Source organism: Myxine glutinosa, chromosome 8 (genome assembly GCF_964187855.1).
Source record: "Myxine glutinosa chromosome 8, kmMyxGlut1.1, whole genome shotgun sequence".
Lineage (NCBI taxonomy): Eukaryota > Metazoa > Chordata > Myxini > Myxiniformes > Myxinidae > Myxine > Myxine glutinosa.
In genome coordinates, this window is record NC_136268.1 from 109,437,988 (window position 1) to 109,459,407 (window position 21,420).

The 21,420-nt window shown below is 37.9% G+C and overlaps 1 protein-coding gene across 2 annotated transcripts in view; it reads left to right on the top strand.

Annotated features, from left to right (window-relative positions):
- LOC137433173 (kinesin-like protein KIF27) overlaps positions 1 to 21,420 on the top strand; it is a 98,140-nt gene that overhangs the window by 38,289 nt on the left and 38,431 nt on the right. For both annotated transcript variants that reach the window (XM_078783669.1, XM_078783670.1), the window contains exons 7-10: positions 2,995 to 3,198; positions 4,649 to 4,869; positions 4,984 to 5,087; positions 5,315 to 5,527. In XM_078783669.1, the coding sequence (XP_078639795.1) occupies positions 2,995 to 3,198; positions 4,649 to 4,869; positions 4,984 to 5,087; positions 5,315 to 5,527 (742 nt within the window). The remainder of the gene's footprint in view (positions 1 to 2,994; positions 3,199 to 4,648; positions 4,870 to 4,983; positions 5,088 to 5,314; positions 5,528 to 21,420) is intronic.

The following is a 21,420-nucleotide window of genomic DNA, read 5'->3' on the forward strand; positions in this document are numbered from 1 at the left end:
AAAAAAACAACAACAACCACGGTCCCCGAAAAAGGCCAACCCCCGCTTTGTGGGGAAAAATGGCCTCTAAACGGTGGTTTTATATTTCATTTCAAGTGTATTTGCACTTTGTGGGAAGGGGGTATTAGAGCAATTTTTTGTTTATATTTAGAATAGTCTTTAGAATTTATGACAAAAAGAAACACCCACAAAAAATGTTCCCCTCGCTCTACTCGGCGAAATGATCTTTTTCGATACAATGTGATGTATAATGTTAAACTCTCCACCCCTCCCCCCCAACTGTTATGTGTTCCTCCCCGGACCCCGTTTACAGTGCCCTTCAGAGTCTCGAGAGGGAACGCGGCAGAAAGATTTGTTATTTTGCGTGTTCTAATAAACCATGGTAGAACCACACCAATGCAATTGTAGAACAAACAAGTAATTGTATTGAGAACTCTCACATACACAATAATAACACTATTAAATAAAGTACCATGAAAATATCACTTGTATGAAATGAACAATACATATGATGGTTCCATCATTCCCCAATGCTCTCAAAGCAATAAACTCACGATACGCCAAACGTGAGTGGAATGTAACACTCCCCAAAGTCTGTGCACTAATCCCAACGCGGTGAAGGTTGAAATCGTGCAGAATGGCAAAACAACAGGCAGGTATTGGCGCGGCTGTGGATGAGGAGTTACGAGGTGAGAGGTCAATATGGGAATTGAGCCGATGTTGAAGCCAACGGCGCTCCGCACAATGATGTAGATATGGGAATCCCAATGACAAAACACGAAGCACCAGGCGGACAGCCTCTTCGAGGAGGCGCTGGCTCCCTCCAACAATGACTCACACTTGGTGATAAAACCTGAGATGCAGGTTTAATTGCAATCGCAATATATGACGATGTCGTGGGCAATCCCTCCCCCGGGAAGCCTCAACTCATTCGCGACCAATATCAAAAAAGTCCGATCGCAGCCCCGATGTGATTCACGGCTGTATCTCTCGCATGACCGTCTCCTCTCTCTCCTTCTCATCCGGTTCCTTTGCCGCGTTTTTCTTTTTCCTTCACAAACATTTATTTTTACCTTTTGCTAAAGTCATCTCCATTTCACACAAAAATCTTAACAACAATATTACCTGAAACTAAAAATCCTACAAGTATATAATAACAACAAAGCCGGAAGTGATGGATCCGTAGCATAACTGAACCTAAATCCTGGATACACCCCTGCATAAGCAGGGAAAATGTAGCTCATGGTTGTGTTTAAATGTGCACGATACGAGGGCTATGCTTGTGATAAGATAGAGAGGGATTAGAGGAAAGGAAACGTGTGTAAAACCTCATGAAAACTTCCTCCTGGCGTGCCGGGTGACTTTCTGCCAGGCAGAAGGAGAGGAGGGCGTAGCTATAATCGTTCCCTGGCCGGGGGTGTTGCTCAACGCCTGGACTGGAGGAGGGGCAAGCGTCGTCAAGGGAGACGAGGGAAGAGCCCCGGGAAGAGTTTTCTGTGAAGAGGATTGGGCGGGAACAGGATACAGTGAAGCTCTGTTCAGTGGACAGGCTGAAGAGAAGGGGACGGAGCGAGGACGAGCGTGAAAGGAATGCAGAGGAGCTCGCTGTGGAGTGGAGAGGCTGAAGAGAAGGAGAGTGAGGGTTTGTGAGGAGAACTGAAGGAGTTCTGGGCAAAATTGGAAGGAGTGGAAGTTTAAGGAGGTCGTCCTGCCTACCTGCTTTGGCCCTGGTGTTGTCTTCATCCTCCCCGATTACCTATGATCATTCTGCCCGTATCCTCACCACAGTTTTGTCGTCCAGCTGTCATCTTATCTTTCTCATCACCTTGCCCATCGTCCTGCCCATCTCCTCAACACCAGCTCCATCTCCCATCTTCCCGCTTCCCCGCTGCCACACCAGAGATAAGTCGCCCTGGGCGCCTTCAATTTTATAGGATTTATTTACCTCATTAGTTTTCCACATTGTATATAATTATTATATTGATGTTATTTTCCCTTGTTGTTTGTTCGGGAATAAACCTGTTTTCTGTCAGTATAAGCGCTTTGTGGTTCTTCGATCCCGCACGCACCATAACCGCCACATTTGACATCGCCTCGGAGTTAACAGCCTGTTTGGTTATTCTTCATTTGCCAGGGGTTTTTACCCCAGCAAACACCACAATATCTTGGACATTCATCAAGATGGCTGCCTCCCGTGGGCAGGCCTTTTTAGCCAGGTTCACCCCTCTACTTGCTCAGTCACCCCTTTGCTGTCAATGAAATACTGCACTCTCTTCCCCTTTTCCAGTGGAGGCTGGAGTGTCTCAAGGCAGTGCCTTAGGTCCACTCTTGTTCCTCATCGATGGAAGTGCCCTCTTTGATGTTCTGGAAAACCTGCACTTCCTTTTGCAAAAGGAAACGCAGGTTTTCCCGACTCCAAGTTGTGTAGTACAGGACCCTATCCCACTTTAAGCAAGCAACAGCGACCTCACCCTCTGTTCACCTGGAATTTTGAATTTTTTGAGTGATTCTTTACCATTGAGTGATTGGGCCACAAACGATATGTAGCACAATACTGTACTTCAAAAAGTTGTGGACGAATTATGACAACATTTGGTGGATGAGTTTGGTAGATGACAAGAACAAGCCAATTAGATTTTGGTTGTGGTCTGGATGCATATCCGACCTCTCGGTGAGATACAAAATGTAAACTGTTCAACTTGGAAAAGGTATGCACTACACTGAGTGCTGTTTTGGTTGCTTCTTGTAATCCTTCTCCCGTAACATTTACTTATAAATATACCTGGTCTCATATAGGGTTGGATTCTGCTTTTGTGATGATTTTGGGTGATTTCAGTGTCATTCGACAAACCGGCTCGTGATCTTTCTAATGTAAATCTTTATTTGTCCACCCTGAAATTGCTGTTATGCAGATTTACATAACAATATGCATGGGCTTTGTTGTTTTCATCTAAACATGATTCACTACTGTAACATAGGCTATTCTTTTGACAGAGCCATCGTTTGCTAGAGCAACAGATCATTATGGAGGAACTGCGGGCAAATCAGAGCAAGTGTCTGAAGTGTGGAACAGAGATTGAGAACAATGCCAATGATCCAGCATCGTCTGAGCTCAGCGCACGACCTTCATCAGACAGGCTGTTTGCTCCTGAACATCCGAATTTCAACTCCAATTCAGCCAAGTCATCTTCTCACTTAGTAAGGGATTTGGTGTTAAATGGCTCTACCCACTCAGAAATGAGCCTTACTGGAAAATGATCACACAGCATTGATTGAAGTGAAATTATTGTTGCTCCCTACTACTGTTTGCTCTTCTTCTTCCTTACCCTTTACTTTTACGCACAAATGTAGATGAATCAGCATTTGCTTTGTGTTCTCATTTACCCTCTTTTCTTCCTCCCACGTGTGTTTTCATGATGCCGTGCCACGTTGTCCAACAGTCGTCGTCGGGTTTAAGTATTGTTACGTTTTTGGGGGTAGGTAAAAGAATACCATTGGAAAGGTAGCACTGTATAATTATTAGCATTGACGCATAGCAGAAATCTCGATGTACATAAGTTGGGAAACTGTAGCTTAAGGTTGTTTATGTGTTCTTCGCAGGGGGTGAAGACATGCTAATTAGCTCTAGGGTTTAAGGCTAGTTTCCCCAGTGCGTGCTTACCCTCTGTAATCTTTCCCCTTACGTTTTGCTGCCACTGCGGCCATGGAAGCCACCATTAAATTACAATTACCACGTCAGCAGAAAGCCAAGCAGTAAAGGAAAAGGAGTAAAGGAAAAGGAGTGCGCGATCTTTTGGCTCGAACAAGACGCTCGCCATTTTGTTCTGTTGGCATCGTGGAGGAGAGCGATCGGGGAGAGGGTCGACTGCAGTTATTTTCTTTGGTGGGCTGGAAGCCACGCTGAACATCCCTAAGCGGTGGAGGAACCTAAAAGAAAACTTCTTGACTTCTCACCTCATGTTTGTGGCGCTGTCGAGTGCAGCACCACCGCAATCTTGTGCCAGGTTCCCACTGGAGGGTCATCAATCTCTCAGCCTCGTCCCCAGCGGCGAACCTCACAGAAGGACCCATTTCGGATGCAGGGCTTCGTGTCGGCAATAAAAAGGACATTTTATTTTATCTTTCCTCCTGTGTGTTTTTGTGACTGATTGGAGACTTCTCAAAACGTAGAATTTAGTTTACCTCAACCTTTATTTCATCCTGATTTATTTTCAATAAATTATTTGATTGTTGAATTGGTTGTGGTGTTTGCATGTTTAGTGGTTTCGGAATAAACCCGTCTTTTCGTTCATGTAAAAGCCTCGCAGCCTTCCATCTCACCCACGTGATAACCGCCATAATTTGGTGCCGCCTCAATAGTTAAATCAGTTCAGCTATTCATCACCGGTGATCTTAATCACTGGCGACACGACAGTATCATCACATAGGGCTGTGATGACCGTATTACCTTGTATTTAGTATACCTGCGAACGACCACACCATTGGAGTTTCTTAGGAAAGAATCTCCTTTCGTTTACCAAAACATCCATCATGTTTAGCTTCTGCTCACACACGAGTGGTGTTGATGAAGTTGTGATGACATTTGAGAGCCACGTGTTTGTATGAGGAAAGCAATATCATGTGTGTCTATGATGCTTCCTGGATGCAGGCACATTCGAGCCCGTCAATTCCTTCCCTCGAAGGCATCATGGCGCGATTCCGTTCGCGCAGCGCCATTCTCCTCCAGAAATTCGAGGAAGATGACGAGGTTCTCATCCATCAGTTGTCAGATGATAAAAGTGACGGGGACATGGAGATGCCAGGAGTTAGCATGGGGAGAACGAGCTCTTCGTCAAAGGATTGTTCGGCAGCACCTGTCGTCAGTCACAGGCAAATATGCATAAACATGTTTTGTTTTTAGAGAAAAACACTGATTTCTCCATCATGTAAAAAAAGAACATCATATGCTAACATGTAAAAATGCCCTTGTTTATTCAATTTCAGAAATTCTTTAAATCAAACCTGGACCTTCAAGCAGTATCCTCACCGTTCCCGGGGTCTACATGGCACCACCATGCCCAAGGGAGAGGCTACACTCCCAAGGCCAGGTACTGGGTTTAGTTCTCAGCTGAAAAAAATAAGTTTAACAGCACACAGTTATGGTATAGCATGCTGCTTACAAATATTGCACATTCCAAGGCTAAAGAAATTCCAGAAATAAATCCCAAAGTATTCCATCAAATTCTAATCTGATTTTCTCTGTGCAGTGCAAGTTTATTTCTCCATTTTGTGTGCCATGTAAAGTCGCTGAGATGCCATGACCTGTTTTGTGCAGACCTTTCAAATGCAGAGTTCCCTCTGATGCTTGATGACCAGAGGCAATCTCAGGGTGTAAAGGAGAGGCATGGCTGTCAGAATAGCCTGCAAACGAAGCGCCGGCACCTCCGAGCATCGGAATTGCGATTGGGACAGGCCCAGCAGAGGATGCGACAGCTGGCAATCAACATTCGCATGAAGGAACAGCTCATCAATCAACTTGTCCAAACAAGTAAGTAAATAAATCACATCACCTTCACATTTCAGAACAACCTTTTCATTGCACATGACGTCCACTCTACTTTTGGGGACTGTGTGCTGGGTAGAGGGGGTATGCCATGCAATGACATGGTAAGGGCATGCATGTAGGTGAGTCTGCTGACAGAGAGAAGAGTGTGGTGAGTGATTCAAGGATGGCTCTAACAGTGCAGTTGATAATTTGTATACACTCTACCTGCTTATAATTATCCATGTACAATGTGGAGGCGTTCGCATTGATTAATCAACTGATTGTATTGTGTTGATACCTAGAGAATGTTTTCAATATGCCTTAAAGAGCTCGGCAGTGATTGCACATGACGAATGTACCTCATTTTGGTTTAAACTGAGGTGTTGGAGTGAGCCTCTGTTATTACATTAACCTGGTGTTGGCTTTTTATGATGCCTCCACCCCCAAAGGTGGCCGGAGGCATAATGTTTTTAGGTTGTCTGGCCGTCCTTCCAGACGTACGGGCTAAACCTCAATTTTCTCAGCAACTACATGTCCGATTGAGACAAAACTTTCAGGGTAGGAGTGACACCCATGCAGAATGTTTTTATGATAATTGTGATGGCATGGGTCACGTGCTATGGCAGCCATCTTAGATTAAACGCAAATCTTTTTTTTTTAATCGTTCTCCGAACATTTTCCTATATGGCTCCTGTGCCTTTGCTACCTCTTTCTTTGCAGTCTTCTTGGCTGCCTTATAACTTTCATGCTCTGCCTCTTCTGCCCACGTACCCTTCGCCTTCTACCACTCCTTGAACTTCTTCCTCTTCTCGTAAATCCTCTTTCCAACTTCGTCATCCCACCACCATGTTTCCGAGTGCCTCGGTGGTTCTTTTGTCCATCCGCATATTTCACCAACGGCTCCCAACAGACGATCTTTCATTGACATCCAACCACTTTGAAGCTCAACCACATCATCCTCTACCCTACTCAGCCTCTCTTTCAATGCCTCCCTCACTGTCACCTCTTTCAACCTCCACACCATCATTCTCGGTTGGTACTTCACCCTCCTCGCTCTCCTCGCACCTTTCACCCTTATGTCGCTGACAACCAAGTGGTGCTGTGAAACAGCCTCCTCCCCCGGGATCACCTTTGTGTCCCGGAGGTGCCCCCTATCTCGCCTACGCACCATCAGGTAGTCAACGGTTGTCATCGACCCACCTGACGTGTATGTAACAAGCTTATTATCCGCTTTCTGGAGCTGAGTATAACAAATCAACAAACCAGCTACATCAGCAAACTCCAAAATCCTTTCACCTTCTCCATTTCTCACACCATATCCGTAACCCTGCTGCACTCCCTCAAAACCATCCATACTCCTTCCCACATGTCCATTTAGGTCTCCTCCTACCACAACAACTTCCTCATCCTTCACGTTTTCCATCAGCTTCTCGACTGCACACCAGAACTTGTCCTTCTCTTCATCGCTCCGACCGACCTGCAGAGCATATCCCGAGATGACGTTCACCAATTGCTTTCCAATCATCATTTTCACCATCATCAACCTTTCACTCACTCTAGTCACACTCACCACACTGTCTACAAACTCCTCAGAAAGCAGGACACCAACACCATTCACGCCCTCCGGGCACCCTTGCCACACAAACTTGTATTTCTGTCCCTGCCTACCCTTCACCATTCTCACACCACTTCCCTTCCATCTCGTCTCCTGCACACAACATATATCCACTCTTCTTCTGACCAATACTTCCACCACTTCTCCTGCTCTCCCTGTCATTGTCCCTACATTCCATTTCCCAAACCTCAGAAACCGATATCCACGTGGGGCATCAGATGTTTCGTCGTCATAAATGGAATGATTTCCACCCTTGCTTCTTTCGGGTTCCTCACCTTGATTTTTTACGAGAGGGGGTGAGGACCCCCACGGGGTACTTCGGGCTGTACCCTGCCCATATGTAATTGTAATTGTCATGGTTCACTTTTTGAGGCATTGTTTTATGGCCGGATGCCCTTCCTGACGCCAGCCCTTTTAGTACGGTGTACCTATTCTAAACCGTGGTACACACCGCGATAGCTTGAAAGCTGATAATTAAAAACCGCTTCACCAATCGATATGAAACCTGTCATGGCTGGTGAAAATTAGATACTTGAAAACAGCTGAAGGGATTTAAATCAAACTTGTTTATTTTTAGGACAGTGAACGAGAGCATCTATCTGTGACATGCAGAGGCATATTGGTGACAGTCGCATTGCTCTAACTTTTCAATGCTGAAGGCTCCAGGCACGGACTAAATAGCCCTCATCGAGGCCAGGCCTTAAATTAACCGTTAGAGAGCTGGTTTGGGGATCTAGGTTCCTGAATTCAAATCCTGGTCGGTCGTTCAATTAACAGACTGCTGGGGTTGACTCAGCCTCTCATCCTTCTGAGGTCGGCGAAATGAGTATGAGCTTACTGGGATGAAACAGCCATTCGAGTGTCCTGCATAGGAGATGCCCCGACCAGGATTGTGCTCAATAGTCAAGAAACTGCTTTGGCAGCCATATACATCTGATGATGCAGGAGTGGATATCATCATCATCATCATCATCATCATCTGTTATTAAGTAGCGGAATCACGTGTGTCGGTGAGGTGAATAAAAATAAGAACATTTGGCACCATGATTCATCTGTGTGTTAAAATCAAAAATTATTTAACTTATTAAAAACTGGTGAGGCCAGACGAATATTACCTCCTTTTCCCATTTCCAACCTACCCATAAAAAGCTTCCTGACTGTAAGACATTTTTAGAAACAAAAATAGAAATCGAGTTAGTCGTGTTTTTGTCACTGATCGCACCCCGTGGTGGACATATGGTGCAGGTGGAAAATAGCGGAACATCCTTCTGTGCATTCACGTGGATGAATCCTGATCTTTATAATATCTTTATAATATAACTAGCAGAAAAGCCCATCAAAATGACCTGTGACCCTTCTGTGTTTTCACACAATTCAGCTTTGAAAACTTGGGCTAAAATTAAAATTATGCACAAAACCTTCTTTTATTACAAAAAGTACTCATCCCTTTATTGTAACGGTGTATATACAATAGACCGCTGCGTTGATCGCTTCTTAAAATATAAATAACATTAATGATTGCATACTTGAGGGAGTGGGATACACAGTGCTGCCCACCTGGGCAGCGTGGTTTCGGGCCATGTTTTTTTTTTTTGTTTTTTTTTTTGTATACAAGATCAAGGCTCGTGAAAGAGCGAACATTAATCACACAGAAAGACAAACTGACACATAAAACATATAACATCGGGAGCGGTAGACAAGATGGGGGGAGAGGGGGAGGACACAAACACAACATTTGAGAGCAGGGACCGAGAGACATGGAGACATCGAGAGATCTGTGGGAGGGAGAGGGCTTTGGGGTGGGCATGGGAAGGGAGGGGGGAGTGGGAGAGGTATAAAACATGGACACTGCCAGGACTTCCAGGAAAGAAGTTGGAATTTCAAACAAGGTGGATCTGGGGTGAATTAGCGGGGGTAGAAAAGATCAAGGTTTTGGATGGGGGAAGATAAGAGATGGTGGTGAACAGCTGTTTTAAAGACCTGGAGGGAGGAGTGGGATTGAAGGGAGTGTGGGAGTTTGTTCCAGAGGCGGGAGAAAAGAGGAATGAAAGAATGAAGGTGAGCAGAGAGCCGAGATTTCGGCAGTTTAACCATCAGAGGGTTGCTGGCAGATCTTGTGCGACCTGTCGGAATATTTGGGGGACAGAGCACAGAGAGAAGTAGGTGATAAATGTTGCTTCTGGGACACCTCCGTTTAACATGGGAAATCCCTATCTAATGTCATTTACCCCCTTGTCCTTTTAAAAAATCATAAACACCTCTATTTCTCCCTCTATGAACCTATAATCCTTTTCACCTTATGAACCTATAATCCTTCTCGCCTTATGAACCTATAATCCTTCTCACCTTATGAACCTATAATCCTTCTCACCTTATGAACCTATGATTTTCTTCCTTTATGAATCTATAATCCTTCTAGCCTTATGAACCTATGATCCTTCTCACTTACATGTAATTTTTACCCTATTCCCCCCACTAGCCCCTTAATGTAGTTCCTTAGACCACTCTACTAATGAGCCTATAAATATATTATCTCTTTCTAACTTTTTAAAGAATTCCATTCTCCTATAGAACTCATCCCCATCAAGTATATTTATAAAGTATACAGGTTCCTTAACCTTTTGTTGTGAAAGTATAAAGTGGTATGTTTCACAGAGGGTTCTTGTTTGACCTCCTCCTCTCCCACATACCATTTTAAAATTATAATATTTATTATCCGATTGATAACCATTAAAGTTCTCACTCCACTCTAATATATTTTTCTTCCCGCCCTCCATTACCCCACTTAACAAATGAATACGTTTATCCGTCTTGAGAACCTTCTGACCAGTGATTCTCTCAACCTCTTGAATCTGATATTTTTCACATTCGTTATGTTTTCCATTTATATACCAAGGTTGATTACACCTCCACTCTTTAGTCTGGTTGATACTTGGTTCTATCATTTATATAATAGAAAAAAGGTGGTGGTAGCCCGTTAAAATCCCTAACCCCCCTTTTTAACTTATCACTTATATATATCTTATCACTTATATATATCTTATCACTTATATATCTTATCACTTATATATCTTATCACTTATATCTTATCACTTATATATCTTATCACTTATATATCTTATCACTTATATACTTATATAACCATAAGGGAGACTATCAATTCCATTTTATAAAATAAACCTCTTATCATCAAAAGCCCCCAATGCTTTCTTATGTGTGGGCGGGGTCTGTGTGGGTGTGGTCTGTGTGGGTGGGGTCTGTGTGGGCGGGGTTTGTGGGTGGGGTCTGTGTGGGTGTGGCTTATGATTTTTATTTATTTATTTAATTTTTTTTATTACTACTAATTAAATTAGCTAATCTGGGTGGATGAAAGTATGGATGGTTGTTGTTTAATGAATTATCAGTTTTGTTTTTTGTAATTCTTGTGAGTAAAATGAACCCAAGATTTCTTCCCAATTCATATCATATAATTTGTAAGTCCAAGGCATAGTATCCATTACATCAACGATTTTGAATAATTCATTAGTCCATCTCTTTGTATAACCTTTCTCAAAATGACTTTTCCATCTGTATATTCTTACAATATCACCAACTTTGAACTTGGGCTTTCTCAAATTAATCTCCTTTTCATATTCTAATTTTGTAAATGTTTCTGATGGTTTTGATTTTGTTGATGAATGAACTGTATTATTGTAATTATCTACAATATCCTGAATAAAATACACCCATTTTTGGGAACCGAGTTGTGTGAATTTTTTATATAATTTCTCTTTTAAAGTACGATTAAAACGCTCAATAACAACTGCTTTTCCTTCATTAAAGGTGCTGTATAATTTAATACCCTCCCCCTTAAGAAATTTCATAAATATTTTGTTATAGAACTCTGTTCCCTCATCGGTCCACAGTTTCTTTGGTTTTCTTTTACTTTTATTAAATATCTGTTGGAAGGCTAACTTCAGAGTATAACCTCTCTTGTTTTTCAAAGGAACAACCCAAGCAAATCTACTCCTCAAATCAATAACGGTTAAAGCATACTTGTATCCCTTATCATTTTTTAGTTCGATTAAATCAGCGGACCATATGTGGTCGGTGTATTTAGAATAAACTTTCCTTCTTTTAAACTTTGTGATTATAGGTTTATGTAATTCATCAGCCAAAAGCTCCTCAGTCTTGATGACATCATTAGAGCCTAATAGTTTTTTGAGGGTGAATAACCAAGGCCAAGTTTCAATTTAGCATTTATCAAATTTCTCACAATAAACCTATCAACCTTCTCTCTCAACGTTGGATTTTGTATCAAAGACAAATTATACAACATTTCTCTGTCGGCTTTATGTTTTTCAGTCAACGTAGTGGTTTTCCCATAAGCAATATCATGCTTCATACACACTTCGTCAACCCTATTTGTAGGTTTAGACCAAGGTTTAGGATTGTCAGCCTCATCTAATCTTTTATCCAGGTTTGTTCCAGGACCACAGAAAGAATATCCATGTAGATGTAGTTCCCCTGGAATTCCAGTTGTTGTAAATTTACTTCCTGACAAAAACTTTTGTATGTCTCCTCCACTTTTAGGAGAGATGAATTGGCACTTTTTAGAGCCACACACTTGACATATTCCTTTTTGATAAACTCTATTATTTTTAGCTTTAACAAAGGAGATATTTTTAGATTTAGTTTTCTTTTTACATTTGAGACAATAACTCATATTTATTTATGAGAAAAAGTCCTACATAATGCCAAAGCCTTTTGGGTTTTCAACATATACATTTCTATCTTGATTTTTAAAACATAAAGAATCCTTAGGAATGCCTTCACTCTCTCCTCCATTTATTTACAAAGAAAACTAACTAAAGTCAATAACACCAACATCATCAACTATATGTTGTATATCTGCTCTCTGAATTTATTATAGCAAATTTAAAAACCAATATCTTCATAAGAGTCATTAGTTCTTTATTTTCCTCTTCGGTGCGTTGAGATTGATTTATTTGTCGTAATAACTTCAATCTTTCATTAATCTCAGGAATGGTCATATTTTTATATTTTTCCCCCCTCTCTCTTTCCTCCCTCTCCTCCTCCTTTTTCTCCCTTTCCTCCCTCTCCTCCTTCTCCTTTTTCTCCCTTTCAACCTTCTCCTCCTTCTCCTTTTTCTCCCTCTCCTCCTTCTCCCTTTCCTCCTTCTCCTCCTTCTCTCTTTCCTCCTTCTCTTCTTCAACTCCTTCCTCCTTCTCTTCTTCAACTCCTTCCTCATCCCTTGCTACCCTTGAGCTTGAGCCCCAAAGAATATTATACATATACTCATCTGGATTTTGAGATATTCTTGTATCTATAATTATTTTTCTCATAATAGGATACCAATAAGATTTGATGACGATTTCTAAAAGAGTTTTATATTTCATAACTTTGAGAAGTTCATTTTTATTTAATATTTTAAACAAGTCTCTATTTGTGGGTTTAGCAATATCAGTATAAGGCCAGTTTTTAATGACAAAATTTCCATGTATATGCTCCAAATCATAAGGTATGTAATACCGAGCACCCTTTTCTTGTAGGTATCCCTGAATACAAAAATTATAATTCTCTTGTAGTCTTTTTCCTGCCATTTATGTATCAGAAATATATGTGAGATTAATATTATAACAGGTAATAGCACCCCATCTTCCCACTACCAAATCGGTTTGTATTCCTCGGCTTTCTATCCTTATCTCATTACCTTCCTTCTTTGTCATGCTAACCATCGCTATACTATCATATATTTTTCTTTTCTTAAAACCATGTATTTGTTGTTTACTAATTGTACTTCCACATAAATCCTTATCCTCACCAAGCGGATAATATTCTTCTTTACGAGACTGATTCAAATCATGTAGGTCTTCTAAGTTTATTGAAAAATACCAATTATACCCTAAATCAGGCATATCATACCCCCATTTATTGATTCGCATATTAACTATATGTCCTTCTTTATAAAATTCAATTGTAAGCAGATAGTTAAATTGAATGAGGAAAGGTGTATGGTCAGTATAACCGGGTGTTGTGGTTGTAAATTTTACTTGTTTAACAAAACGTGCTGTTTTCTTTAAAAATATATATATTGTGATAAATCACTAAATCTAATTAAGTCATTCGCATCTGTCGGGTTTGGATAATTGATTAATTTATAAGTATTCTTCATATTAATATTTTTACTTATACTATATTTTTGTCGTTCAGCCTGTGCCTTTGTATAATAATTTGATGAATCAATATCCTGAGAGGATTTTCCAAAGATAGAACCATCTTTTCCAACATAAGTCATTTATATTAGATTAAAAATGATATCATAAAAATTTTCATTATTGTTGAGTTGAAATAATACATATAAACATAATTGACCACAACATTTAGAATTAATTTCTTGAACTTGAAATGTTTGATAAACACCATTCTGTAAGAATTGTATTACTTCAACAGGCGGTGGCATACCATAACTATCAAAATAATATTTATCCTGACTATTATGAATACAAACCCAATGAGAACCATTCTGTGTGTCTAAATTCATAATAATATTCATTGTATTCTTGGACAACTTTTTAAATTCATCTCTCATACAAATAACCACATTATCAATTTTTAGTTTTTTACAATATTTAGTAAGTTCTATATTTGACATTGTATTCTTTCCAAATTGTTTAAACCATTTATCCATTTATTTATGAGAAAGATATAACCCATTACCCCTTTTAGTTAGTTTAACACCCGCTTGAGCGATAGAGGAAAGCATATCTCCAACTAACAATCTAGCTTTATCAGGTAGACTTTCAAGTTTTTGAGCAAAATCCACAATTACACCACTTCCACTAATTTGTTTCTCCAACTCCTTGTTATGTCTTTCCAATTCTTTTTGAGCTTTTAGTTGTGCCTTCCTTTCGTTAGCAGTTTTTACCGCTGCTGAAATACCACCAGTCAATGCTCCCGCCGCACTTAAACCAGCAAATAAAGGAATTAGAAACGGGAGAAATCCTCCCTCTTGTATTGAATATTTCTTTAACATAGGTTTTGTCATTTTAATTTTAAGTGAACCAGCACCATTTAGTGTTTTTACCTGCTCTCTTGTGAGTAAAACATCAATTCTTACTGCTCCTTTTCTTTGAATTGTATTAACGTTAATAATACAAGGCTTTTGATTTTGAATACAAGATGTTAATTTATTAAGATTGATTTGATTAACATATACCAGTTCTTTCCTACTCATTTATTTATGAGAAAAAACCTATGTGATATTAATCATAACACCATTATCTGTATTAATCTGTAATTCTGTTTCCTCCAAAAGCAAACAATAAGCATCAACTTCTTCATTCTCTCCTCTTTCAATGCATAGAGAAGTATCCACTCTATTAGACTTTATAGTTTCCTTTTGAGAACTCAGGTCAATTGCATAGATTGTATAGAGTTTTTGAAACGCAACCATATCCAAAATAGGTTCATTATTACCGTTGCTTTCACACACCTTTTGGTAAGACTTGTAGGCTTCCGCATAATCATTTTTTTCCCAATCAATTTCCAATCTATCTCGCGGATAAAATGTTCCATCAAGAGAAACCCGAAGTTGTTTCACCTTAGCATTATCACTCAGCGCATTATTCTTATCAGCACCCTCCTCTCCATCTCGTTTCTTAAAAATGAGCCATAGGTATTGTGGCTTTCCTTCAAGAACACCCAAATTCCAAGTGTAGGTAGTGTGTTCCAGTTTAACGTGTTGACATCTTCTTTTAAGGTATGATACATTTAGCGGTTTCTTTGAGTTAAGTCTTCTATTTAACATCTCTTCCGTTTTAAGATTAGGAGTATATTCACTAATATACCAACACAAATCATTAATAACAAATTTATTATTGTCGCCAAAAGCATTTTCAACCCCAAAAAGCAACCTATTTACATTATCATTCCTTTGTAGTTGAAATCTAATTTTAAAACCAGACAAAACTTTATCATAATCACAAAATCCAAATATACCTTTCAGAGGTACTGCTACGGTAAAACTATTCTCTGCTTTTGTATCATCATTATACATTGACTTCCTTTGACTATAACCAGGGTCAGCATTTGTTCCCGTTGACATATCAGGAATAAAACCTTCAACAGCTCCCTTACCCATTCTATCACTAAACGAATATAGTGTAAATTTCATCATTTCAGATATAGCAGAGACATAATCAACCGCTTCAACCTCTTGTGTTCCAATATACAGGCGGACACTATCAAACATTTTCCAGAAGAAATCATTTACGAGTGTAGCATTAGTATTATTCGCAGCCTTAGTGAATTTAAATTTACACAGCAAGAAACTATCAGCTATATTCAAGTAAGTTTGTTGATTATTTATTTCAAAACTTTTTGGTCCGTTTGAATTCCAGTCTGTTCCTGTTATAGCATTTACCTTAAAATAGTCTTCCTTTTTAGTAGAGTTTGAAATGATAATCGTATCATCCAAATCATAGATACTATCAATCACTTCCATACTTGTATTTATATAGCATTAAAATCGTTGAAACCCTGACCCAAGTATTTTAATGATTTTTTGTCGTTCTTGTGAAGATAGTTGAGTTTTACCTTTTTTAATTTCTTTGATTGCTTGTAATTTATGAGACTCCTTTTGAGCATCTTTTATACTCTTTATAGCACCCGCAACTGAGCCCACGGCTGAAGCAGTTGAACCAATTAGGTCTTTATGTTTAAGGATGGTTGAACCAATACCCATTAGAGTATCAATTATCCCATCTCCTTTATTTCTAAATTGATGTCCCACACCCCGTTGTCTCTTTGGTTTATAGTATCCTCTACCAAGAAACATACCTTCACCCTTATAGTATGGTGAAAGGAACATCCCATCCCCTGTAATTATTTTATATTTTCCCAACTCGTGTTTTCTCACAATAACCATTATTTATTTATTGAAAAACTTCACGTAGGTGAATTCTGATGGATATAATTTCATCATTAAAGGATATCATACGATTATCTTGGTCGGTTATCCTCAAATTTACTCTGTATATGGTTTTTCCTGACACAGGTAAATAGACAAGATTTTTTGGTTCCATATTAAATTTATAACCAATCGGGGTTGAGTATGCACTGAATGAAAATATTGTATTTGTTCTTATTCCATCGTTATAAGCACCATCAATCAAATCACAATGAATTAATACTGAATTTATACCGGAGGATATTTGAATGACATTATCACTGTAAGACGTCCCGTTAGTTTCAATCTTTTTAGCAGAGAAACCCAATAGCTCTCTGAACGAATTTTCAATCGTGAAATCAACTTTATAATTATTTTTAAGTTTAATAGTTGATTTTGAAGTGTGTTTTTGAATATCTATTACAATATTTTTTGGTTCATCACCTTTTTCTTTCATAAGGCGAGAGACTTCTGAAGATATTTGAGAAATCTCGTAAGCACCGGGTGAAACGGTTATAGTTTTATATTCACTTCCTGTATTATAACTAAACTTGTTGTTTTTCTCTGTGATATTAAAAAGGGTATTGTAAGTCTCCATTGACAACAAAGAAGCCTCATATTCTTTTGTGGGGTCAAGTTGTTGTGGGTAAGGGAATGAAGCTGTGTAATCACTCGTTGTGAAATTAAAACTAAGAATTGTGCTTCTCATCTTATTTAATATCTAATAAAATATCTTTGTATTGACATTTATTAATTATTTTCATATTCATCAACTGATCTAAAATGGCGGATGCTTCATTAAAACAATTGTTGTTTCCAGCCTTCTTACTACCTAACAACAATAATAACCTATTAACTAATTGTGATGGGTCATTTGGAAGAAAACTAACACCCGAACCAAGCTTACTTAAAGCATCAATAATATGTTTCTCCTTCTCATTCTTCTTACTTTTACCAGCAACAGAAACTCCATAATCAAGTGCGTTTAGCAACTCAATATACTCTCTATCTTCCTCTCTTTCCATATCAAGCGGTTCATCAAAATAAGGTGAATTAGCATGTCCATCTTTTGTTAGAAGAAACATTAATATTGGGGTTAATTCAACATTTGGTTGGTCAGAACTTAAGAACACCAATTTATCATTAAATATCAATAACTTTTCTTTCACAAGATGGAACTGTGCTGGTTCTTCTGTTGGAATGAGACCTGCTCTGGTTTTTGAACCCTTCAAATATTCATTGTTTTGAAGAGCTTCTACAATATAATTGGAAAGTTTATTTACCTTCTCAAGATGCCGAAATAATCCTTCATCATCATATTCTAATTCTCCAAGTTCTTGCTCTGTCATTTGACTAAAATCTTTGAGCATTTGAAATTTTTTCGGAGTAAATTCTACCGTGGGAACTGTAGGTGAAATTGTTTGTTGAGTTTTTCAAAGTGGTTTAAAAAATTTCTCTTGTTTTCTTTCAAAGGCTTCTTCACCAGTTAGTTTCTGTCTCCTTTTCTTCTTTATGTCTTCCTGTTGCTTTACAACTTTTGAAACCAACTCTTGATGTTCTTTAAACTTTCTTACTCTTTCTTCGGTATTCATTTTCTGTATTTATTTATTGAAAAATATCATTTAGTATCTCATCTTGTTTCACAACAATATATTTATATTTTCTAATCGTGTGTTTCATATTATTTTCAAATTCCTTCTTACTACATAATGTAGAACAATTATCTCTCCAAAAATTATTTGTATCTATTGAATTTAACTTAAATAAAATAAAAGTATTAGCATTGTTTCTTATTGAGCGCCGAGGGAGTTGAAAATATGACTGACTAAGATAAATACAATTACAAGAAGAATGTCTCCCTCTTGTATAGTAGCTATCCATTACTGTTTGGTTTCTCTCATTAACACAATCATCAAAGATAACGAGGTTCTTTTTTGATTTATCTAAATCTTGAGGTGAAGGTATATCATCCGTATTATCACTGAGAATACAAGTTATGGGTTTTGGTTTTGATTTTGATTTCTGTGTATCACAAAATAATTGTATTATATCATCAATATTATAATCATTTAGTTTGTTTTGAAGTTTAAATAAACCGATAATGTCTTCCTTTTTAAGACCCGCATTAAAACCCTGTGAGAGTAGTTGATACTTGGGTTGAAAACTTGACTTTGTAAAAATTATAAAATTATCATAATCTAAAAAATTAGGACTAAGGAGCATCTTTAAAAGTAAACAGGTTTTTCCACATCCGCTTGAACCGACTATTAGACATCTCAATGAATTTGGAAGATTTTTATGGTTATTAAATTTTATCTTATTTTCCCAAACGGGTAAAAAATCATTCATTTATATATTTGGAAAACAAGTCATCTAACTTTTTTTGAGTTTTTTGAGAAACTCTATATTTTATCCTGAGTTCAGGTTTAATTTCAAAATAATCCATTATTTTGTTTATATAGTATCTTGTATTAACATTGCCATTAAAATTATTTTGAATAATAAATATCATTAAACCCTTATACATTTCCTCAATACAAATAGTCTCTTCCCTTGTAAGAAATGGTGTATTATCACCATAATACTTAACATTCATCTCTCTTATTAATCTTGTAAAGTAATTCATTTTTGGTTCTAATTTAAAAGAGTTATATATTTTTCTATATTTTTTATTATCATTAATTAAAATTAAATCACAGAAAATACATTGTTAATATGAACCCTCATTATTAAGCCCTATTCTACCACAATGGTGGCAGATTTCTTTATCATATGGAGAGTCTGGAAATTCTAAATATCCTTCAGAATTTATCATATTTATAAAGTAAAATTATACTTTAAAAAAGTGCCTTTTTTAGAGGCTTTTTTAAAGATGAAACTGTGCTTAAAGTAAAACACAAAAGACAAATTTCAATCAATCTCTACTTCGGTGGAAGATATAGAAAAATATGTCAAAGATGTTAAATTGAACAAAGATAAATATGGAAATTTTTGGATTAAACCCATAATGGAGAATAACATGTGTCCTTTTATTAAATTTACGGGGCAAGCTATGTTAATTAATCTCTATTAAAGTAAATTTGACAAAAGTTTCTCCACTACTACTAACATTTACTCAAAACTTGAAAAGGTCATTGATAAAGAAGCTTTGAAAATGAATGATAAGACCATCAACGATTCTAGAGGAAACATTTGTATATTCTTTAATAGACCCAAAGATGTGGGTGAAATTAATAATATGAATATTAGTGGTGAACTATCATTCCGTACTCTGATTATTAGAGATTATTTGAAAATAACATTTAATGTAAAACAATATTGTGGTTATTAGTTCTAATGAAAGAAAATATATAGATATTGATGGAAGTTTAATGGTATGTAAATGAGTGATATTAACAGTCAATACTCTGAGAGTTATTATACTGAGAGTCTAGGATCTGAAGATAGTTATGATACTAATAGTTTGTGTTCAAATGATAGTTATGAGAGTAGCTTTATTGATGACTCAGATAGTGAAATTGAAATTGATGAACTAGAGTATCTAAACTTTCTGGCTAACACATAGACGCTTTACTTTAAGTAAAGTTATATACATAAAACGTGTTGAAAAGCTCAAAGGTGTTTTACTTTAAGTAAAGTTATATACATAAAACGAGTTGAAAAGCTCAAAGGTGTTTTACTTTAAGTAAAGTTATATACATAAAACGAGTTGAAAAGCTCAAAGGTGTTTTACTTTAAGTAAAGTTATATACACTAGGGCGTGCCCGTACGTGGGTGCAAAAAAACATGCGTGCAAACAACAACAACAAAAAAAAACTTTGAAACCACGTGGCAGTAACGACCACAGAACCCCCCCCCCCTCTATTTACATGAAATGGTTAGGTCCATTCGCAAAGCCAAAGCGAACGGCTTGCGAGTACGGTAGAACCCCCCCCTCTATTTACATGAAATGGTTTGGTCCATTCGCAAAGCCAAAGCGAACGGCTTGCGAGTACGGTGACCATAGCTCGGTAACTACTTCTCCGATTAATATGAAACCTTGAAAAGGCACATCCTCGGGTCCCCAGCAATATATCTGGCAAGTTTCAATTAGATCGGACCCGTGGTTGTCGAGAAACAGCGGTCACAGACAAACACACACACACACAGACACACACACATACACACAGAGATTACTGGAATTATAGATAGATAAAACGAGTTGAAAAGCTCAAAGGTGTTTTACTTTAAGTAAAGTTATATACATAAAACGAGTTGAAAAGCTCAAAGGTGTTTTACTTTAAGTAAAGTTATATACATAAAACGAGTTGAAAAGCTCAAAGGTGTTTTACTTTAAGTAAAGTTATATACACTAGGGCATGCCCGTACTATATATAAGCTAGGACGTGCCCGTTCCTTGCCAAAAAAAAAAAAAAAAAAAAATTTGTGTAGGGGTGTGTGTGTGTAAACATCCTAGGGCGTGCCCGTACGTGGGTGCAAAAAAACATGCGTGCAAACAACAACAACAAAAAAAAACTTTGAAACCACGTGGCAGTAACGACCACAGAACCCCCCCCCCCCCCTCTATTTACATGAATGGTTTGGTCCATTCGCAACGACCACAGAACCCCCCCCCCCCCCCCTCTATTTACATGCAATGGTTTGGTCCAAAGCGAACGGCTTGCAGTGTTTGGTAAAGAAATCGCCATAGCTCGGTAAGTACTTGTCCGATTAATATGAAACCTTGAAAAGGCACATCCTCGGGTCCCCAGCAATATACCTGGCAAGTTTAAAGTATATCGGACCCGTGGTTGTCGAGAAACAGCGGTCACAGACAACACACAGACACACAGACACACAGACACACAGACACACAGACACACAGAGATTGCTGGAATTATAGATAGATAAAACGAGTTGAAAAGCTCAAAGGTGTTTTACTTTAAGTAAAGTTATATACATAAAACGAGTTGAAAAGCTCAAAGGTGTTTTACTTTAAGCACAGTTGCATCTTTTAAAAAGCCTCTAAAAAAGGCACTTTGTTTTAAGTATAATTTTACTATATAAATAAATATGATCAAAGCAACGTATTGCGATGTTTGTGAACAAGAATATAAACAATACAAAAGACACCTTAAAACTAACAAACACACATTTAATCTACTTCACCTACTATCTCCTATTCAGAAGGAAACAAAACACTGTTCTGCATGTAATAAAAATATCCTCAAGAAAGGCTTCGAAATACATCTTAAAACAATTCTACATTTATCAAATTTTATCACAACTAAAAACTCTGATGGCGCATTCAAAGGACATATTAAAATAAGAGTCTTTAACTTCAAACCTCCT